The 24,971-nt window shown below is 32.1% G+C and overlaps 1 protein-coding gene across 3 annotated transcripts in view; it reads right to left on the bottom strand.

The window, feature by feature from the left end:
* Positions 1–24,971, bottom strand: part of Tfpi (tissue factor pathway inhibitor) — a 66,727-nt gene that overhangs the window by 5,613 nt on the left and 36,143 nt on the right. For 2 of the 3 annotated variants that reach the window (XM_042688371.1, XM_042688369.1), the window contains exons 3-6: positions 20,687–20,884; positions 17,408–17,446; positions 14,505–14,681; positions 13,876–13,971 (exon numbers count right to left, since the gene is read on the bottom strand). In XM_042688371.1, the coding sequence (XP_042544305.1) occupies positions 13,876–13,971; positions 14,505–14,681; positions 17,408–17,446; positions 20,687–20,884 (510 nt within the window). Of the gene's footprint in view, positions 1–7,839; positions 8,027–13,875; positions 13,972–14,504; positions 14,682–17,407; positions 17,447–20,686; positions 20,885–24,971 lie in introns of those variants that run through there. The other variant, XM_042688370.1, reaches the window with a different exon arrangement.

The following is a 24,971-nucleotide window of genomic DNA, read 5'->3' as shown; positions in this document are numbered from 1 at the left end:
TAGTGCTCTACCGCTTGGGCCACAGTACCACTTCCGGTTTTCTAGTGGTTTATTGGAGATAAGAGTCTCATGGACTTTCCTGCCTGAGCTGGTTTTGAACAATGATCCTCAGATCTCAGCCTCCTGAGTAGCTAGGATTACAGGCGTGAGGCACCGGCGCCCAGCTAAAAATGTAACAGATTACCATGAATTTGCAGGTTTTATAAGATATCACTCTTTAGAAATGTGAATTGCATCTGATAAAGATACAATTTTGAACATTTGTACAATAAGATTATTATTGGATTACTATAGCATTAACTATAGTAGAATAAAAGTAAGGAGATAGTTTCTCCAGGCCATTTTAGCCCTAGGAATTTTTGAGTTCTTGATTAATACTGTGAAATCTCTAGAGATAAGATTTTTTAACCTCATGAGATTATAAATTTAATTTGTAAATTAGCACATTTATTCTAAATATATATATGTATGTATATATGTCTATATATAAGAACTCACCTATTCAAAAATCCAGATTTTGTCATCTATAATGAAAAAATATAAAGGCTTTGAAGTATATAATATAACTCTTTCTGGCCTAAATTATAATTATTAACAGAAATTTAAGATAGAATAAAAAGCACTAACCTGGCTTTTGTTCCTTTTCCCTAGGAAATGTAATAACAAATGCATTCAGTCATTGAGAGCAAGATGAGCAGCTTCCACCTGAAGGAGTTTTGATAGGTTCTACAATTCAGGATCCCTTGCCTTATAAATTTTATTTCTTCTGGCAGGAACCCCTATGAAGTAGTATAACCGCTAAAATGTGAGGTAATACTCCAGAGTTAATTTTATAAATGTCCACAATAATCTTTGAACCTCACACTCTACATTTTTATAGTGTATTCCCATTTTACCTGCTCTTACAACTTAGGAGACAATTCATAATTTGCTGAGTAATTTTTTTTGAGTTTTAAGTCTTAAAGAATTGAATAGTGATGCCTTTTACTTATTTTCTCCTGTAATTTTATAGTAAAGGGAAGTATGAATATAAAATTGTTATGAATTTTCTTTGAAAAATAATATAAAAGCATAACAAATATAAAGTTTCTTGATAATTTGATTGGTGCACTTAAACTACAATTGGTAGTTTGGTAATGAGAGCATCTATTAATACGCTCATTTACATTTTTATTTCTTTTGCTATATTTCACAATATTTAGTGGATATGTCTCTTTATTTTTATGCAACTATACCTCTTTCTTGATATATGCACAGTATTACATTTCATTCATTGATTTCTATATAGATGATTGATTTATTGACTCATGAATATATAGACTATTTCAAATAAGTTTTGTTTCTCAGTTCCAGACAATAGCTTATGAACATTCTTGTAAACTAGTCTTTATACTCCTAGATATTTCAAAAGCGAGAATTATATCAAAGCTACATTTAATTGATAACTTTGTAGATGTTGCTGACTTTTCCAATAACATTTTTGTTAGTCTTCCAGTTTAATAAATAATATTTGAAAAGTATCTAAATATTATTTAACAAATCAAAGACTTCACTGAATATTTATATTTATAATTCATCACTCTTCTTCCTCCCACACCAACAAAATTAGAAAGTTACTACAGACAAATAATTGCTTAGAACATCTCAAATGTTTTGCAAAATATCACTTACATAGAACTAAGGTGCCTTACTTCATGTACTACTTACAAATTTAGAAAGATACATAATTAGTTATAAGCTCTGTGATTACAAGAGCATTAAGATGTTGAAAAATATCTTAAAATCAATAAAATATTTTATCATATCTTACATATGATAAAATAATAATTCCAGCAGCCACTTCTTGTCATTTACCTTAATTGTTTCATGGGGAGTCAAAAAGAAAGCAAACTAAAAGAAATAAGAAATAGTAAAATGAACTATCAGATAGTGTTGATACTGATACTATGTAATACTATGTAAGGTGAATAATACTATGTAATGTGAGAATTGGCCAAATTTTTGTTTTCTGTTTTTTATATTTTCTCTTTGTTGTCTGAAATTTGAATAACCAAGTTACATAATAAGAAAATTTCTTAGAGTACATCCAATGTCTTAAGATCACAAAGAAAATTCAGCAGCGGGAAATCTGCCTCTAGATTGGGAATGGATAGTGATCTACTCTTGTCCCTACACCACAGGAAAGCTTGTCTGTATTCATTAGATGGGGTGATGGTAACTGGCAGACGTTTACATTGCATGCAGTGTGGAGAAGAGGACAAGGCCTGAGGAAACAATCATCTGGGGATATTTTTCTCTCTCTCTCTGTATACTGGGCATTTAGCTGAGGTTGAAGTGCAGGAAGGTTGTCTGCCTGGGAATTTGGAACTGAAGATTATGGAGAATAGCCTAGACAGAATAAGGAGATGCTTTCAAGGTTGGAAACTTGTCTTGAAACTGTACTGCATGGTCAGTCATTGAGAGACAGAGACAGAGGGAGGGAGGGTAATAACAAGTTTTAAAACTCTTACAAATATAATTCTCTAATATAATTATGTCTTACAATAAAGTAAGAAAAACTTTTCCTGCTGACATACAAATTTGAAAACCCCATGAAAGGTGAAAAACTCGTGCTTGTATTAATTTGTTGGTCAGTTTTCAAGAAAGAATAAAAAGATAGGATTATAGGTGATGAAGAGTAAGAATCAGAATGCTTCTGATTGATTTGGTGTACCTTAGAAACATATGCTCATCTAAAGAGCAGAATGTACATAACAAGTATGAAGAAGGCGGGGATCTTGAATTTGAGACCATCCTAAGCCACATAGTGAAACTTTGTTTCAAGATAAACACAGAAGCCACCAAACAAAAAGTAATGAAGACTTTTCTTGAATTCTAATATATTGGACTTTATTAAGTAAATATTAATCCACCATTGGACATATTAAAAATTAACAAAAAGTTCTGATCTTACTTCATATATGAAACACATTTAATCGGATATGTGGGGGTTGAATCTAGTGAATCTGAAAAAGGGAGAGTATAAAATATGACCACTAAAACTACTTCTTTGACATTGAGTAAAATTGAGCACCAGACGTAAAGAGACATAATGACAGTTGGAGAGAAGATATGTCAAGTTTTTCCAAACCTTTTGACTTAGAAGAATTTTTATTGAGAAAATAGATCTCCATCTTTGAGAATTTAAAAAAATATATTAGGAAATATCAAATTAGGAAACATGAAATTAGGAGAATTTCATAACTTATAACATTACTATGACTTTCTTTCATTGTGGCTTTTATTTAGAAAAATCTTTCAGTGAAGGTGAGATCAAATGTACCTAGGAAATAGCCAGCAAACTAATCCAAGATGGAACACAGAAGATCACAGGTTTTGAGAAAACAGAACTTTTGGTGGACTTGGTTTGATGAATGCCCAATAAGTCTACAGAGCTCTCTGTCTTCCAGTAATACTTGTGCAAGTCTCTGGCTTGGCATGATAGACTAACATAAAGGTCATTTGTTTAATCTAAATCCTTCCCGTTTTTGAAAGGCACTCCTGCAAAGCACAGAACTACCGTATGTTCATTATTCCAATTCTCTAATGTGGAAGATACCCAAGATTTTTGGAATTCAACTGCAATCAGTATATAGCTATATTATATATACAGCATATAATACGTAACTATATAATATATATTACATATATTGTTGGAAGTCAGTTATATAGATTATAATAGATTACATAATATAACAATATTATAATATATAATAGATACAATATATAATATATAGTAATATATTATCTTCCATCATGTGGAAAATATTTGTTTTATGGAATTCAACTACAATCAGTAAATCTCTCTCTCTCTCTCTCTATATATATATATCAGGTATATATATACATATATACTGATTCAACTACAATCAATACATATATATCAGTTGTATATATTAATTGTAGTTGAATTCCTATATATATATATATATATATATATATACATATATATATACACACACACACACATATATTTGTAGGGCAGGTCAAAAACTTGGAAAGATGGGTTTGCAAATTCTATGTTTAAAAATAAAATCCATTGTCACTGTATTTGATTCTGGTGCCCTGTATCTTTTTTTGTTGCTGTTGTTGGTCGTGGGGCTTGAACTCTGAGTTTGGGCGCTGTCCTTCAGCTCAAGGTGAGCTTTGTACCGCTTGAGCTACAGCGCCACTTCCAGTGCCCTGCATCTTCTATATACATTTTTCTAATTTGGGGAGGGGAAGGGAATAGCAAAATGCTGAAATAAGGATACAGGATGACCCAGTTAACAATGAGATATACAAGACAGTAAGTTGAAAACGAACTTTACAACTTTGCTGGGGGTGGGGAAGGCAAAACGGGAGGGAGGAGGGAGGTAGGGATGGTAGGGCAAGTATAAAGCAGAGTGTAACAATGCTCCTTAGGAAACGGACTCATTACCTTGCTCATGTAACTGTAACCCCTCTGTACAGCATCTTTACAATAAAAAATATATAAAAAATCCAAAGATCCAAAAATCCAAAATCCAAAAATCCAAAGTGTACTCATATTTTGTAATTATGTTTGTATTTTACAAGAGCCATATGCCATTTCAGATACTTGCAATATGATCTATATTCAATTGGTACATTTCAAAGTTATATTTAGTCATACGAAAATTACAAAGGAAATGCATGTAAATAATATATTTGATTATCATCTTTTTCTGCTGAAAGTCTCAGGTGACACCATTTCATTATCAGTGCCTTTTGAATTTCTTTACTTTCTGTATTAGTCTTAGGGCTTGAACTCAGAGGCTATGTGCTGTACCTGATATTTTTTGCTCAATGCTAGGACTCTATCACTAGAACCTGAGCTCCACTTTCAACTTTTTAAGTGGCTAACTATGTGCTTTACCTGATATTTTTTGTTCAAGGCTAGGACTCTATCACTAGAGCCTGAGCTCCACTTTCAACTTTTTAAGTGGTTAATTGGAGATAAGAGTCTCATAGACATTTTGCCTTGGCTGCCTTTGAACCCTAATCCTCTGATTTCAGCCTCCTGGGTAGCTAGGATTAAAGATGTGAGTCACTAGCATTGTCATTTTTGAGTTCTTACTGACTAATAAAACAATGAATTAAGAATTTTATGTTATTAAAATATTTGCAAATATTTTATGATATGTGGAGGCTCCACATATAACAAATGAGGAATTCAAGATTGAGAGAAATTATGATTTTTTTTCAAGCCACAAAATAAGTTGCTAAATGGCAGGACTGAAGACTAAAATATTTAAAGACTAACTGGGCAATAACATTTTAATTACTTTTTCAGATTGAATAAACGTTTCACAAGATCTTTATACCTAATCTCCACATTCCCTTGCCAGTAAAGTTGTAGTTCAAAATGGGTAGATGTGCTTTATTCTCAATTACATGTATCCATTGAATTTCATTAAGTTTGAATGGGGAAAGGTATTTAATTTCAATAGGTCACCAAAGAGGGAGGTGGAAAGTAAGTTTTAGGTGTAATTTTTCTGAGCCAAACAGAATATTCACATATTTAAAGGCAAGATTTATTTGTTTGGTATGTTCAACCTAGACTGTTTTTAGAGATGACTGACAACTGAAGTTCTAGATTTTTATGTATTCTGAGATCATAACCATATCAGTCAGTGTAAGCCATTTATGGTATTATGTGTTATTAAAGCTGGAAATACATGATGATACTTCTCTATTAAAAGGTAGTTGCAATTTGCCTGATTAGCACATTTATTCACTCAAGCACATCAATACATTCAGCTTCATTTCTGCAAAGATTTTCCAGTATTCAAACAGAAAAGGAATTCAGAGAACTACACACAGCAGAGTAGCATTACTTTTCTAGAGTATGCCTGTCTTATTCATAACCTGCCTTTTCATTATCCATATCAAATTCATTACAGTAAGGATTTTTCTCTTTTATTAGAAAAATGCTTTATCAAATTAGTCATAATATATCAATTAAAAGTTTTGATTGTATTAGTCTATAAATAATTTTATTTTATAGTTGTATAATGATCATATAGTTAATTTTGTTTAAAATTTTTAATTATTTTTTTTTCTTATTTTCATTTGAAAATGCTAAACTTAATTTCTATTTTTTACTGAATAAAAATGTTATTTAAAATAACATTTAAAATAATGTTTCTTACACATTGAAAGTAGTGATATTTCCCTTTTAAATGTATGTTTGTATATGTATATATATATGTTTGAAAAATCATTTCTTTGGAGGACTCTTCTGTCTAGGGCAAAACATTATCTTTGATTAGACTTCATATGATCCAGGAAGAAAGAGATTAGAGAAGTAAGCAGTGCTCACCTAAGATGACTGCATTTGGATGTGCATGATTTTGGCACAGATGAGGTGTCACATTTTTGTCTCTTACCAGTACTTCTACCAGGAAGTAGGAGGCCTGATGGAGCTCCTCCAAAAGTTATCTATTTGGGGGAACCAGCTTGTGAGAAAATCAGCACAGATTAGCTGAGCTGGCATGTTTAAATTATGAGAGATGTTGCTGTGTCCCTTGGTTCTTGATATGACAACATGTTTGAAAAGCAGGATTCTTCTTTGGAACTGTGTGTGGGTTGTGGATGGAATATAGTTTTTAGAATTTTTCACAGTGTTTGTGACTTACTGGGGTGTGCAGCTGAATGTTTAGCTCCTTAACTGAGAAGGTAATTTCTTCCAAGAAAGTTTTCAGGATTGTGATATTCTTCAACGTATAAATATATCTTTAACAAAAAGCCTAATAGGTAACTATATTTATGCAAATATACAAACCTATAAATTGATTATATCAGTCAATGACAGTGTTTGGTTGTTGTTGTCAGCATAAAATTTCTTTCAGATAACCAATAATAACCAAAATGTCTTTTCGTAAACAGATTTATATATGTGTACATACGTATGTTTTATTTCTTTTCCATTCCTCCATGTATATGTGTGTGTGTACATATATGGGTACATATATGTATACATATAATGTATACATATATACTATATATGAATGCATATATAGTACATACATATGTATATACATATATAGTATATATGTACTATATATTTATTATGTATACTATACTATATATATGTATGCTATATGTATACTATATATGTATACAGACATCTGTATACATATACTATAAATTATATATGTATACATATATACTATCTACATAATACATATATAGTATATATAGTATATGTATACAGGTATCTGTATACATATATAGTATATCTGTATATATATATATATCTGTATACATATACAGATATCTGTACACATATATAGTATATACATACATTTGTATATATATGCAGAGAAAGGACGAGAGAGAGTCTACTCAGTACATTGAATACAGTCAGGAAACAGAATTCATTGTAGTCAAATTGTTTTCAACATGATATCCAAACATTTTCTCTGAATTTGATGAGCTGGCACAAAACAATGTCATCTGGGTCAACTACCTAAGCATTTCATTTCTTAGCCAAAGGGAAACTGTGAGAGATTGAATTACCAGATGTTCTTTATCTACCCAAAATAGACATATTTCATATATAAAAAGTTGATGTAGTCTCAAAGCAGTTGTTAAAAACTGATATATAAAAGCAGGAGAACTAGAAAAATATCTCACTTTTTTATGGACAGATACACCCAAAAGTCCTAGAACAATATGACTACTTAGAGAAAAATAGTTCAAAATCTAAAAATAACTGAAAGCAATAGTTCAAAACTACCAGTGAGATACAGTAAGAGGATCATATTAACTATGCATGCAAATATTAAAACTTTATTAATGTTATATCAAATACAATATGTAAACAATCTTAGTAGAAGGGAATATTCAAAATGCACATCTTAAAATATGTATAAAATGCTATCAAATCCTAAAAACAACATGAATACATCAATGTAGAAGATGTTCAGAAAGACTTGGTAAGTCTGATCAGCATTCTTCGAACCATCATTTGTTCCTTTTGTAACTGTGGATCACAAAATTAATAAATGAAAAATGTAAGTCATCTGTCATGTACATAACACTAAGATAACACTGGAAGATGGTACAAGCTATAAAAAGTATAAGCTCATTATATCCTCTTTCAGAAATTATCTGAGATAGCCTCAAAGGCAAAGCAAATAACCAAAAACCCACAACAAAAACCACACGTAATAAATGACTAATATTAGGTATCCAAATGGGATACAGAAAACATGTTTTGTTATGTCAATGAAAGGGCATCTTGGAGAGAATCTTGGGTAAGAGAAACCACATCAAACATCATGTGCAACAAGCATGAGTTTGTGTTTAATAATAATGAACGAAGAGATCAATTTTAATGGAAAGAAAAATTTTATGATTAAGGGATAAATAAGAATATCTGACTTGGGAGGAAATAGAAAAAGAATCTTGGGTTTGAGGCCAAGTTGGGCAAAGTTAGTGAGATGTTATCTCAAAACAAGAATTATGAACAAAAGTCATTGGGGGTAGAGCTCAAGAGGTAAAACACTTACAACTCAAGACCTTTGGTTTAATTGTCACTCAAAATAAGAGCTGGCCTACGTGAAGTGGTAGAAGGCAATGCAGACATGTTTAATCTATGTGGATGAAGATGAATTAGCATAAAAATGTATCCATTAAAATTTATTTAGGTTATAAACTTGTTTGATTAATGATAAAATTTAATGGATGCCTAAAACTAGTACAGCCATGTGAACAAAGTCATGTATAATTTATATTATATACAATTTTCTGTCCATGAGAATATTATACATAATATGCCATATATATTAGCATAAATCAATATATATAACACAATAAAATATATTGTATGATATATTGTGTAATATATGTTCCTTTATGTCAGGAATTTGGATTATGTGTAATATTTATTTCTAATATATTTGAATTATATCTAAATATTCTGGTTATCTGTGTCAATCTTAACACTTCTGCAACCTGGTTTGCCAAAACTAGTGTTGATTCATGCTTGTCTTGGGGGGAATATCAAATCCTAATGTGTATATGTTATGAAAATCATATATTTATAAAAAATAAAACTCATAGATCCAATAAAATGATAGTTCTGATTATCTATCTACGTATCTATCTATATTTCAAAAAAATGTAATCATTGTTTAGCATCTTCTATTGAATGATTGTCATTAATGTACTAGCTTGGTTTAGATGTGGTTGTTTAAAACTAAAACAAAAAAAACCCAAAAAACCACTAGAGATTATGGCTCTGAATAAAGCAGATAAGACTGAAAATGGAAGAGGTAAGTGGACATTTCACCTCAAACTCAATAAAATTTAATAATAGTTGAAAGAAGAGAAGCAATCAAAAATTCAAGTGCAATAATTGTAAAAAAAATAGAACTCGGAAAGTTTGGAAACTGGAGAAATTGAAAAGATAAGAAAAGTTATACAAGTATTTTGTCTTTGTAGCTTCACGATATGTTTCCATGACAAAATTATCAACTTGTTTTATTAAACAATTTTGAATTATTTGAGCATATGTAGATATATTTCTAGTATGAATTCTTCTTTAAAGATTACTCATAATTTTGATACTGGGTGTTTACTAGTACATTCATCTGAATAGTGCAAAATTTTGTTATTGTCTGAAATATTAATTTCTCTTACAAATAGGAACTTAAGCAGCTATTTTACAGATAGGAAACAAAGGCCTGGTAAGTCAGTGTATTGCTCTGGGTCACATAGGGGAAGTCATAGGGAACATTAGATATGTATTATGAACAAGGAGAGTATTAGAAGATATTTTGCTCTCTATTCAGGAGGCTGAGATCTGAGGATCATGGTTCAAAGCCAGCCAGGGCAGGAAATTCCGTGAGACTCTTATCTTCAATTAACCACCAGAAAACTGAAAGCGGCGCGTGGCTCAAAGTGGTAGAGCACTAACCTTGAGCTGAAGAGCTTAGAGACAGCACCGAGGCCCAGAGATCAAGCCCCACAACCAACAAAAACAAACAAACAATAAAAAAAATCCAGAAGATACTAAGATATTCTGATGTGCTGAAAACTTCTCTATAGCACTGATGTTTAACTTACACAAAGCCTATTGGGTTAGCATAGTAGTATTGCCACATTATTTTTATAGTGGGAAGATAAATCTCAGAGAGGTTATGACTGAATTACTCAAGTCCCTCTATCTTTGGGTTCAATGATATTTTGTCCACTCTACAGTACTGTTGGTTATAAGAAGAGATCCAAGAAGAACCAATTGTGCAGGCTTCTATTTTGAAGCTTATGAACTTCAAAAGCACAACTTTGAGAATCACATTATTTCTCTTACAGAAGTAATGAGAACATGTATTTATTGTAACTAAATGAATATCCTCTTAATTCAGTTGAATGAACTTAAATGAGATTACTAGTTTTGTTCAGATATACTTTAGAAATCATTTAAAAAAATCTCTGAGAGATAAGAAAGGAGCAGTCTTCAAAGTTGCCCATATAGCATATGAATATTGAACTATAGAACACAGGAGAAAAATAATAACTTTCTGTTGTGCTTAATACATATTCAAGTATATTGAATGAAGTAAGATCACTGGAAAAATATAAAATTCATTTACAATTGTATACTATCTTATAATATACAACAATTAAGAAATGAATTTTCCAAACTATCTTCTAATAGCTAGTGAACATTAAAAAATTCTAAAATGCTTTTCTATGCAAAAATATTCCAATTAATAATATAATATTAAAGTTTTGAGGATTATTTTTAAGGATTGTTATTAATCAAATACTTTTAAAAAGAGGTTTTGTTAATGTTATTTGTCCTGTTTACTGAATTGAAACCTTAAAGGATTAATATGCTTTCAGCAAAATTAATAAGCATAGAGAGTATTACACTTTTGACAAAAGCCTTGTAAGGGTTTTACCTTACTAAAATCCGGTGACAAGTTTCTATAGGAATCAGGAACTATGTGTCCTTAAACTATCAAAGAATATATCAACAAAATTGCAAGAGTATTAGATGTGTTTTTTCTGAACTGGGTAATCAAGAGTTGTTTATAGATCTCTGAAAGCCCTAGAAGAGTCTCTCCATTTTAGATTGTATGGAGGGACATCTCATTCCTCCTCTCAGAGATCAGTCTTAAGAAAGGGAAGCATTGACCCTTCTTGGGTCAAACTTCTCCTGGTAATTAATATTATTGTTTGTTATATATATCTTTTATGTTTCAGATGAGAAAGGTAATAAAACAAAACAAAAAAGGGTACACCCTGTTATCACAAAAGGAGAATCAAATTGACTAAAAGAATATATTTTAGGCAAATATATATAATAAAAAAGAAAACAGTCTTCTGAATAGAGATATGTGTTTTAATTCTATATGAAGTTACTGTGAAAACATTATATTTAAGGATGTATTATGTATATTTTGAGCTAGTGGCTCCTGTCTGTAATCCTAGCCACGCAGGAGGCTGAGGATCCTGGTTTAAAGCCAGTCTGGACAGGAAAGTCTATGAGACTTTTATCTCCATTTAATCACCAGAAAACAAGAAGGGGAGCTATGGCTCAAAGTGGTAGAGCACTAGCCTTGAGCAAAAAGAGCGCAGGGACAGTGACTAGACCGTGAGTTCAAGCCCCAATGACTGACAAAAAATAAAATGATATAAAATACACTATTACAAATAGAAATCCTTATTTTTACTTTCTTTTAAATTCATGTCATCAATATTTCACTACTTCCTTAATTAATAATTTATTTTTCACACCATTTGTCATTTTATTCCAATATGAGTCTTCAGAGAAGCCTAGAATAATCAGAAGGTATCTAAAACTCACTATCAGTTTTTTTTCTCACACTTCTTATTTCCCCTTTCTTACTTGATAGTATTTCCATAGGAAGAATAAGAATTTTAAACTTTATAGAACTTCAAGGTAGAACTATCCCTCACACTACTAATTTTAATAATAATTGACTTAGTAGTTGCACTTAAATTGGTATTAAATTGCTTAAACCTATCAAACCATTAAAAGCTTTTTCTACTTGAAAATTGTATATATGTCTTCGGTATCATTATAAATAAGATACATTTTCATATCTTTTAATAATATTTAGCATGTTTTTGAATATATGACATTTATATCTGTATTAAACAAAACTATATTTGAAACAGTTGGAGAGAAGAATAAAACTGTTTAATTTTATACACAAAAGAAAGTAGAAAAAAGTAACCTTTAAAAACAAGATTGAAATTCCTCTGAACTTGAATTCACTCCTCTCACTGTCACATCTCACTTTCAATGAACCATATCGCCCAACTCCCTAAGAAAGTTTTCATTCTTTTATGAGATCTTAAAAGATATATGTACTTTATATTTCACACATTAACTGCTATGCTTCAGTTGGACTGAGGACTATTCAGAAGGGGACGGAAGAGAGAGAAAGGTGTCGCAAGTGGACAGCGGGGAGGAGGAGGTGTGTACAGACAGGACTTAATACTCCTTTTTACAGGATATTCCAAGTACTGTGCACAACTGGAATGCTCCTTCTTAAATTCTTCTTACACTCTCTAGACTTCTTAAGCATGTTTCCAATTCTCTGTGTGATGTTAAGGTGTGGCAAACAGCTATAGCAAGTCTTGTGGGTGATGGGGTCAGTTTAAGAATAAATTGAAACTGGGTGCCAGTAACTCATGCCTGTAATCCTATCAACTCTAAAGGCTGAGATCTGAGAATTGTAGTTTGAAACCAACCTACGCAGACAAATTGGAGTGACTCCTATTACCTGTTAACCAGCAAACAAATGGAAGGTATGACTCCAGTGATAGAGCATGAGCAGAAAAGCCAAGTGAGAGTATGAGGCCCTAAGTTCAAGCCTCAGTGTTGGACTGGACTGGTGTGTGTGTGTGTGTGTGTGTGTGTGTGTGTGTGTGTGTGTGTGTGTGTGTGTGTGTGTGTGTGTGTGTCCCTCCCTCCCTCTCCTTCCCTTCCCCTCTCTCTCTCTCTCCCTCTCTCTCTCTCTCTCTCTACACACACACACACACACACACACACACACAAATATACCCAATACTTTGTTTTTCTTGTATATTTTTTCATAAGATATAACTCTAATAGTCCTTGTTATTCTGGTGCAAGTTTACATGTGACACATTGTATGGATTGCTTCTCAGCAACAATCTCCAATTTTTGTAACATTTCTCATTGATTTGTACTGTTCAGGTTAAGACTTTGTATTATGCCATTATTTTGCAGCTTTCTAGATTATATCTAATTGCTCAGGTAGTTTTGATCTCTGGTTATGTTTTCTAATTCTTTGCCACCACTTTCTCAGCTCTACGTTGAGGAGATCTTTCCTGGATTTTTTATTGAAATCAGATAAATATGCTCATGGTAGATTATAGAAAGGAAACTTGCAGAGGCTGAGAAAGTTCTCTCTAGAGATCAACTCTCTGGGACAGTTAGTCAGCCAGCTTCTCACCTGCTCTCTGGCTGACACCAGAGAACTTTCCTAGTGTCAGGACTATTTAAAAGCGCATTTGACATGCTACATGAAGACTGATAATTCCTAGTGCTATTCTGTAAGGTAAATTTGGCAGAGTTAACTATCATGTGAAAGTTTTTTATATGACACATAGTCAAAAGCCCACTTCAAAGCCTACTTTAGAGAGATTAGGAAAAACATTATCACTTAGATGACATCAGATGTCTTAAAGACTTGAATCTCAGGGTTTTAACACACCTATTATTAAATCACAACAGAAATTTAGAAAAAAAATAATTTGAATACATTATCTGCTTTTACATTTACCTTAAGTTTTTCCATAAGCAGTAAAAATAAAAAGGTTTCTTACCCCAAAGCTTGGGAACTTTAGTAGGTTTAAGAGATGAAGAGTTATTTTGGACAGTTTCGAGCTCAGTTTTGTAAACTTTTACTTGAACATCATTTGCTAAAAAAAAAAAAAATGCAGGCAATTAAAATATAAGAGCATCATCATACTTTCTTACTTGTATATGCAAAATGGAGTACAAAAGTTGTATTAGCAAAAGTAGACTTATTGTAACTTTCATCACATTGCTATGTTAAATTAGCAAATACATGCAAAGTATTTAAGGTAATATTGCAGGTCTTGGGCACAAAATGTAACAGATAATATCTAAGTCACCTCTTCCATAAGTTTTACTAGCAAAGAGTTTGAATAGTTGTTTCTAATTATTTATCCTCATATTCTTATAAAGTATTGGAATTTTAGCCACTACAATTATGCCCAAATTATAACACAGTTTGTGGGGAAAGAAATTTAAATAATGTGACATAAAGGCAATATGAAAATTATGGTAACAATTTTAGTGTTCTCCGTTGTTTTTTTCATAAAAAAAAAAGTGGGTAAAACTAAACCTGAGTCAGGTGTAAAGTTCCCTGAAATGCCTGTTTTAAAAGTATCCTGGGAATGGACTAAAGTGAGATGAGAAATGAACTTACGTTCATCTTCACAGGTGCTTTTGCATTCTTCCAATGATTCAAAGTTGTTTCGATTTCCTAGACATCCACCATACTTGAAACGTTCACATAGCTTTGATTGATTGTTATAAAAATACCTGTTAATAAAACCTCGACAGATACCTGGATCTTCTTCCAAAAAGCAGAAAAATGGCTTTCCTAGAAATGAGGGGGAAAAATGTCGAAAAGCAATATTCTTTTTCTTTAAAATGTATAGTTATTTAAATGAAACATATAAATAACTGATTGCTATATAAAACAACAGTTTGCAAAGTTTACAGAATAAACGCGAAGATGTATCATATTAAAGACAAGTGGATTAATTAAAAGTTAGGTAATATTAAAGTATCCAGTGTTATATGTTCTTTATTTGGAATAGTGAAGATTACAATTATACATTTTTAGTTGCCATTTTAATTTCTAAACTTCTTGCACTTAACAAATACATGAACTAAATGAACTGTGCAAATGAATATATTACGTCATTATATCACATGCCATTCTTGTTTGGCAAGTACAAAAATGCTGTGGCAAATTTTGGTTTAATTATTTCTGCCCGTTAAGGGAAGGGCTATGAATGTAGCAGGGTTTTGAAGTTTGGACATCATTTGGGAGATCAGCATATTGGTTCATGAAAAATGTTACAGCTTGAAAGCTTGGGGAGGAAGACTTGAGCTGCCCGAAAAGCTGTCATGGCTATTCTGGGAACTTCCTGAATTCTTATACTGAAATTAATATCTTTACAGGGCATGATCTCCATTACTGTGTTGACTCTTTTCCCTCACTCCTGTTTCCAAGCATTGGAATGAACCAACAATGCAGAGGCAGAAAGGAAATACATGTTCAAGGATTAGCCAGGCTTTGGGGAAAGTTTAATACCTCTCCTTTGAAAGTGCTCCAGACCAGGCTAAACACAGCTGTCATCAAAGGTGTGATACTGGGCACTGCACTGCAAACTCTGTCTACACACATACTCTGGGAGGAAATGGAGCTGATTTTCAAATGTATTTCAGTCATAAGGCTTACTTTGTTGCAATTTTTTGTACAAAGTTACAATTTCCCATGCTCCTTGAAGCTACATTACCATAGTAGACAAAATAAACTGTGGTATCCTTTTTATACTTAAAGCAATTTGATCTTCTATTTCAGGGAATGAAAGGCCACAAGTGTCTTACTATAAAAAGAGCACAGGCTAAGTGTTAATCATATCTGCAACAATTTCAGATATGAAGCAGTAATCCCTTATAAAAGAGTGGTTTTATTAAATTAAATGTCTGATTTTAATATAGCATCGAATATGTTTTCTACGACTTCTCAAAACTATTTATTTGTGGGATTTTTTTGTCTGCTGACTCATGTGTTTATGTTTCAGAAAAAATACTGAGGTTGAATTTAAAAGCTCCTTTGCTGGCTGGCAATCTACCACCTTAGCCATGACTCTATCAAAGTTTTGGGGTTTTTTTTCCTGGTTATTTTGATAATGAACTCCATTAAGCCAGCCTGGGCTGGCTTAAGTAGCCAGATACCCTGCTTGATTCTGACTTTTTAAAGTGAATTCTTTTCCCATGGTGCCTCCTTTTTTAAATGTACTTATTCCAACTGACATAATTTAATGTATTCATTGTATACAACATAATGCCTCAGAATACTTTAGCTCTATAGTGTAGAATAGTTAAATCTAGCCATCACTTGACTTACTTTAATACTGAGAACACATACTATCTACTCATAGCATACCTCAAGGATACAATATGGTCACTAATTGTAGTCATCTTGATATAAGATAAATTATGTGAATGTTTCCTCCTATCCAACTATAACTTGTGTAATAGTTGTTTGGGAATCAATATGTCTCCAACAGCCTGACTCCTCAATTTCTGACAGCCATCATTCTACTCTCTACTTTCAGGTCACTCTTGTCAGATTTCCTATATAAATGAGAATTTTCTAATCCTGCCTAATTTCACTCAACATAATGTTCAAGTATTTCTATATGTGACTAATGACAGGATTGCTATCTTTTCTGTGGTTGAATTGTATTTTGCTACATATAATATGCCACATATTCTTTATATAGTATTGATAAACACTTGAGTTCATTCTATATCTTGACTATTCTAGAGTAATTCTGCAGTAAACATGGTCCATTATTTGATTCTTGGGATGGACACTCAACCTGGGCTATATGTTGAGTTCAAGCTCAGCCTGAACTATCTGTCACAATCTTGTCTAATAAACAAAAACAAATACCAAAACAAACTATCTGTCACAATCTTGTCTAATAAACAAAAACAAATACCAAACCAAAAACAAAGGAAGTTTTTATTATTTTGATGAGAACTTTTTTTCTTGTTCTGGTCTAACATATTCACCAAAAAGTAATTGCTTCCTTTCAAAAAATTGTCCTGAAATTAAAAAAAACTGTGCATACATACTAAATAATGTTGCCATAGTCAATTAAATATGTTCATTAGCTTTTGCAACTAAAAGTATCAATAACTCAGAAATGTCCATTTATTTAGGGACAGTTAGATGAATATTCCAAAGCCACACTGATCTGACATTCATCAGATATTAGAGATCAGAGAAGTAAAGTAAGATTTAGCAACATCTAAACTACTGCCAAATGTTTTAGTAAATAGCCAGTGTAACTCTAGTTTATGAGTGGTCTAAACCAAAATATTGTGCTGTACTAGTCTGCTGGAATAGCTGCTATTCAAGCCTTCCACACTACATGGCAGGCCCATCCTTGCTCATTTTTTTTAGTATGCACTGAAATGAATGTAATCTGGATTTATGATTAACCAATAACAAAGAAAACTAGGAGTAGAATACCTGGCTTCCTTACATAAATGCTACTCACTCATACATAAATAAATACTCACCCCCTTGCAAATTAATCTTTTTGGTGTCCTTTAGGTAATCTGCAAAAAAAAAGTGTGTCAATTTACAATGTGATATTATAACTTGAACTTAGCAAGCCATATAAGACAGTGGATTCATCATCAATAAATCATTCCTTTTTTTTTTTTTTTCTATTTTGCTAAGTCCTGGGGCTTGAACTCAGGGCTTGGGTGCGGTCCCTGAGCCTCTGTGTGTGCAAGGTTAGTGCTGTACCATTTTGAGCCACAGCACCACTTCCAGAATTTTTGAGCAGTTTATCATGTTGTCTTGTATGTTTTCTGATATTTTCTATCTTTTATATATTGTTTTCAGTAAGAATTTCTATTTAGATCTCAAGTTTTTCTTTCCTTTCTCTATTATGTACCCATTTTCTTTCTTTCTTTTTCTTTTTTTCTTTCTTTTTGTATTTTGGGATGACTTTTAAAGTTCTTGTATTCTCATTAACTCCATACCTTTATTTACTATTTTGATTAAGTACTAGTTATGGATCATAATTGTTCTTATTTAAGTGGTAAGCATTTGAGAAGAGGAGAGCTTAAGGATATTTTTGCATGTCATATTTTAGACTTTATTTTCAGCCTTTAATGAAAGATGAAGTTTCTTTTGCCAAGTAGTTCATTTTCTTGTGGATCAGCTAGATTCTTTAAGGTTGGTCTCTAAGCTTTATCAGTGCAAGTGCAGAGTTGTTTCGATTCTATGTATAACTTAACACTACTCTGAAATTAAATGCCAAGTATCTTAGTCATGTGGAACTTCTGTAAATTGTCCCACTTAGAAATCAATAATAATTTTATTTTGCTAAACTTGTGGACCGCGTCATCCATGCAGAATTTCATTATTCAGTGATAAACTCAAAGTGACTGTATCCAGATTTCTATGGGATTTTTCTTTTGGCTACAGAAATTTATCTCCCACACACTCTTGCTGAAATCACATCCACTCTATCCAGCTTTCTAATCTCCAGTCTCCATCTCCTTTTCTTAGAGACCACAGTGCTGTTCTTGAACTTCCTACTTTCTATGGTGATCTCATACAGAACTGAGGAGACAAAAGGAAGACTGGAGGACTCACCTCATACAATTCCTTTCTCCCTCAGATTACAATTCTGCACTGTTTTCTTTAAAAATGTTCTTTACGGATGATTCCAGGAGATTAGAATGTAACATGTCAATTTCTGAATATATTACCCTTGTATCCAGTGCATCTCCCATCATTCTTCCTCTGCCTCTGCCTACCTCTTTCTCAAACATTCATTCCAAATTTTCAACTTCATTTTTCACAATTGCACCGGAGTATTATTGCATCCGAACACTCTCCCCATTCCATTCATCCACCTCTCCCCCACTTGCCCCCAAGTTCAAATCATGTTTCAACCTCTTGCTACTCATTTTTAAAGCTTTCTGTTATTTTTTCAAAGAACTTATACCATGGAGTTTCCCTCCTGCATATACTATACCTTAATTGGCTTTGTCTCATATATATGCCTGTACCCCTTTGTATTCACCTGGGAGATTGTGTTTTGGTCCATGATCTACAAGTGAGGGGAAATATAAACCCATAGTCTAACTGGCATCATTTTTTTTAAAATCCATTCACTTCCTTTCAAGTGGTATAAATGTATTCTCGATGGCTAAAAAGTTATGCATATGTGTATATGATTAATATATCTATAATAAATATATCTATGACAGATCATAGATATACTTAATCTAATTTGTTATTTCATTGCAGGGAATCTAGGCTGTTTCCATGTTTTCCTAATTTGGCTGTTTTGAATAGTGCAATGAAAATGAGTGTGCAGGTACCTTTACTGTGTCATTTCTTGCACAGTTTAGGATAACTGTTGAGGAGTGACATCACTGGATCATAGGCTAATTCTACTTTTAACTTTTGAAAAATCTCCATACTAATTTCCAAAGTTGGCTGCATTAATTTGCATTTCTACCAAAATGTAGTAAGTTCTCTTCTTCCTTGCATCTATGCTAGCATTTGTTGTTGGTTATTTTGATTGAAATGAAATAGAATCTCACTGTTTTTTTTTTTATTTAAATTTCATCTATGGTCAGGGATATTGAGCATTTGTTCATCTATTGGCCAGTTGAACTTTTGAGAAATACCTGTTTAGCTACTTGTTCTGTCTGTTGTAATGTCTGTTTAGCTTATTGACTGGGTTATTGATTCTTTGGAGCTTTAGTCTTTTAAGTTCCTTATATAGTCTCATTAAACCCTTGTTGAACAGACATCTGGCAAAGATCTCCTAATCTTTAGAATTTTCTTTTACCTGGGTGATGGTGACAATGTTCTTCACTGAGTATCAGCTTTTAGCTTAATACAATATCATCAAATTTTCTCTCCTATTTGCTGAGACCCTGGAATTATACAATAAATTCTTGCCTATGCCAATAAATTCTAGCTATTTCCCTGCCTCTTCCTCCATTAGTTTCAAGATTTAAGGTCATAGGTTAATGTCTTTGATCCACTTTGAACTGGTATTGGTACAAGATGCAAAACATGATATAGTGGTAATGACAAAGGTAAAACCAAATCAATGTGATCAACAATCACAATAATCATAGCTACCCAAAGAGGATAAATTATACTTCCTTCACTGCACTTATAAAACTCTTCTAAGAACTTGATTTTCCCCTCCTTTACTGCAGAGAAGACAACAGAATAATAAATGAACCTTAATAATTTTAATACATCAAACATTTAATTGATTAAACTAATTTAATAATTTTAATAAATAATTTAATAAATTTAAATTAATATTGTATAGTAAATATTAATTTTAATAAATTATACCAATATATTCATAATTATACTTGTTTTATATAAAAATATGACTGTATAACTCAGTAGTTGAAACATGAGTCAAAAAAGAGATTTCGGGCTGGGAAGACGGCTCATTGGTAGAGCACTTGCCTTGCATGCATGAGGCCCTGGGTTCAATTCCTCAGCACCAAATGAGCAGAAAAAAAAAGCTGGAAGTGGCGCTGTGGCTCAAGTGGTAGAGCGCTAGCCTTGAGCTGAAGAGCTGAGGGACAGCGCCCAGACCCAGAGTTCAGGCCCCACAACCGGACCCCCCCCCCAAAAAAAAGAAAGAAAAAAAGAAATTTCTTTGGAATATTAAAGAAGTATTACAGTCTTTTTTTCCTTTCTTTCTTTCTTTTTTTTTTTTTTTTACAATTACCAAATCACTTTTTTTTTTCTACAAATAGACCTGATAGCACTTGGATCATAGTTTTCTGGAAACTTACCCACTATACAGTTTTCTTTGCACTCTTCCAGACTATCAAATCGATTCCGATTTCCTTCACATCCCCCATATATAAACTCCTCACATTGCTGAGTGAAAATGTTGAAGAAAAATTTCCTCATTAAGGCTTTGCAGGGCCCGTCATCTGCCTTTAATGCACAGAAGGAATTCAGCATCTTGAGTGGTGGCAGGGTGGGACCTACAGGAAAACACAGAAAGTGACATGCAGTCCTTGGTGAGCACTATAGCAACAGTCTTACTCGTTTCCAACATTTTTAATCTATCCTTGTTTTAAGAAAAAGTACAACACAGTAAAACAGGCTCACAGCAAACCAGAGCAGTTACTTTTCTTCCAACAAAAGATATGGTCAATAAATTTACCAAATGGGACACAGTTTATCCACTAAAGTTCAATATTATTCAACTATCAAGGAAAGATAGAATACTTTTCCTAGATTCTGTTAATAATTATTACCTAAATTTCTATTAGGTAGTGAGATAGAATTGAATATTAGCTAATAATAGTTTGATTCACATATACACACACTTAAGGTATACATGATGCATTGTTTCACTTACCATGAATACTACTTAATTTTGTAAAACCAGTTTGTTTCAAATAGAATGAGGCAACTTATTGGACTTTGAGTTATGAAATGTGTCACTAAAAAATTCACTTAGTTATTTTCATCACAGAAGAATTTCCTGGGAATGATTATTGTTATAGTGGAAACCCAAATTATTTATCTAATATATTAAATTGATTTGTTATTTAATATATTTAATTTTTTTAAATGTTAAGAAGTGAAGAATGATGGGTGCTTATCACAAAATGAATATTCTGTGAATGAGTTCGCATAAACTTTGGGATTTATTCTCAGGATGAATAACATATACAATATAATTCTCTAAAACACATGTATAATCTTATTAACACTATTTCAAAAACAGAAGAATAGAAAATTATGACTGGTGAAACCAAGTAATAAAGACCGAGGAATGCCCCTGTGTTATTCCTGAGCACTCTGTATTTCCCAGGTCTAGTAATTTGTTATCCTTCACTTAAAGGTCATGTTTAAATGTTTAAATAAGATAAACAACTATTTTTCCACTAGAGGGCAGTAGTACTCCTTTATATTGAAACCAATTCGTATAACCAGCTTAAAACATTGCTTTAATGTATTATAAAATAATTTTTGAAGTCATATGAATGGTATTAGTTTAATATGTTCATGTAAAATATTGTTAAATAAATAACAGTTCATGGATGTATGATCATCAAGAAGGAAACCATTAAAATCTCATGTAATTTAAAAACTAAATAGTTTTAATATGCCTATCATAAAAGTTGGATTAAATAGCTTTTTCATAAATTTAGGACTTGCCATTTTGATTTTCTATATTAAGAATAAATAGCTAGATAGATTTCAGTACTAATAACTAAGAAACAATTAAAATGCCACTATTTTTATGAGTTATAAAATAATCATTATTAGTAGTCTCAGAAGGGCTAAATATAACTTCTATGCATACATTTTGATGCTATTTGATATACCTGATTGTAATTGTTTTTGACCATGTTAATTTTATTTCAGCTACAAATGGAATTTTTAATTTTTAAGAATTCAAGTTTAATGTACAATATACTATCTCAGTGTTTTGATTTAACAACTAACCTGACTAATATTTTCAGCTGAAATAAACTGAGCCTGGAATGCTGACACACATCGGTATTACTAACTACTTGGGAGGTAAGAATGGCTTTGATCAAGTTTGAGGCCAACCTGGACAAGAAAAAAAATTAGGGAGACTCTATGTTACCCAGCAAGTCAGATATTAATATAATATAAATATACATATTTATAGTCCTACATACATTCACAGAAGGCATAGAGAATGGTCTGAGGCTGTCCCTATGCTAACATCTGCTTTACAGACTCCAAATTTGATGAGGTAAAATTAACTTATGACAAAGAATCATTGATGTATGGGGAAGCCTTCAGCACCGAAAACAGCTGTCATGAACTGGTAAATTGGGGAGCTACAAGATTGATAAGTATTTTAGCTGAAGCGGAATTATATGCATGTACACATTTGCATGTTTCCAACTCTTCCTTAGGTTATATTCAGTTGAAGAAACATAACATTCATGCTTGTGTTATAGCCTTTCATACTATTATTTTTGTTTTTACCAATAGCATAGCTTTCCTGAATTCCATCAATATCTATAATATATGTGTAAATAATATTGTCAATATATGCTTATTTGTAGTAATATGGACATGTTTAATTGTCATTTCTTTTCTCTAATATTAGATGTATGTGAAATAACAGAGTCAGTTAATAAATAGGTCTTGAAGTTATATTGTGTTTTTGATACAAATTGACTGAATTAAAATATCACCTTAAATATCATCCTACATGCTTTCCTTGAAAGGTTTTACTTTTCTTAAATTACATACACAAATACTTGAAAGCTTCTCCCGAATGGCTTTTTTTTGCAAGCAATTGTAAATTTGCTCACATTCTCTATATTTAAAATGTTGGAATGCCATAATTGATATTTTTATTGTGAAAATACCATACAGAGGGGTTACAATTACATGGCCAAGGTAATGAGTACATTTCTTATCAAGCATTGTTGCCTCCTCCTTTGTTTTTTCCCCTACCATCCCTTCCCTCCCACCTCCACAACTATCCTCTCTGCCCCCTAAATTGTAAAGTTCATTTTTCAATCATAGTGTCTTGTACATCTCATTGTTACAAAATTGATATTTTGAGCTGTGAGAACCAAGAATTTTGCTAAAAGCCCCTATATGGCGTATCTCACTCTGAGGCATAGAATATAAAAAATTTACACCATGAGTTTCTATGCTCTAGACACATTTTTGGAAACTGGTAACAGTTCAACATATTCATAAAAATCAGGCCTCAGTGTTTGCTCAAATAATTTCAAGAAATGAGCCAGGGATTCCAAAATTGTGGCATTTACAATTTTCCAACGATAAGCCATTTGCACAGAGATGCCTGTTGCCCTTACAGGAAATCATAATAAATAATTATATATAATGTAATCATGGAGAAAAAAACCATCAGGAAATAGTAAATAAGTCATTTCTTTTAATAAGGAAGGAATGTGTATCAGAAAAAAATCATAGTCTTAATTAGTAAATTAATTTGATTAAAGCACCAAACTATTATTCTAGTTGGCACTTTTTGTGGCAAGATCTACACCTGAAAATCATAAACTACACCTGAATTGCACAGATATAAATCAATTTATATTTATATTATAAATCAATTTAAATTTATATTTATCAGTGCTGGTTGCTCTATGTTTCCACTCTTGATTTATATAATTTTAATAGTCATACTGTTTGTCTTCCATTTTCTCTGTTGGGCAAGTAAAGTTCAGCCTGTCATTTAGCAATTTTGCCACAGGGGGGTGAGAACACACCAGAAAAGCAAAGGTAGTAATAAGTTTGTGTAGTTCCAGTAATAATAATAATAACTAATTTTACTCAGTAATTATAGTACTCAGACCTTTTGTAATTGTATCGTCTAATGATCACAGCATCTTTGTAAGACAGGTTTCATCTCTACAATTTGTAGAATAGCATTACAGATTTAACTAAATGTTTCAAATTTGTACCCTTAATTGATAGACTTAATTCATAGCTGTTCATATGATTAAGGAGCAACTTTATTGTAAATTCTAAATAAGAGTGCTTGTCACAAGCCTGTGAAATTAAAGATCCTTAAAATGACATTGGACAAGGCACATAGAATTAATTATGCAATTTTCCCTCAAGACATTTTAAAAATGAATTGGTAATGCTCAATATAGTTTCAATGATGAAAAATAGGGAAATTTCATGTTAACAGTTTTAAAAAATAGTCATTCACATTTTAATCTTTTTTTCCTTTCCTTTCCTTTCCTTTCCTTTCCTTTCCTTTCATTTTCCTTCCCTTCTCTTCTCTTTCTCTCCTTCCTCTCTCCTTCTTTCTTCCCTCCCTCTCTCCATCTCTGTCTTTCTTTTGGTATATTTTTGCTGGGAAATCACTCTACCACTTGAACCATTTTGCCAGACCTTTCACTTCAATAATTTTTCAGACATACTAGTGAACTTTTGTCTTGTTCTGCCTTAAACCACAATCCTTTTAGCTCTGCGTCCTGTATTAGCTGAGATCACAGAAGTGAATCATCACCAGCTTAATCTTTGAGATTGGGTGTCAGTTACTTTGTGTAGTCAAGCTGGTGGCTCAAAACAAAATCCTCCTGTCTC

Source organism: Dipodomys spectabilis, unplaced genomic scaffold (genome assembly GCF_019054845.1).
Source record: "Dipodomys spectabilis isolate Male_0828 unplaced genomic scaffold, ASM1905484v1 ptg000115l, whole genome shotgun sequence".
Lineage (NCBI taxonomy): Eukaryota > Metazoa > Chordata > Mammalia > Rodentia > Heteromyidae > Dipodomys > Dipodomys spectabilis.
Note: the sequence above shows the minus strand (reverse complement) of the source record. Positions and strands in the feature narration are given on the sequence as shown.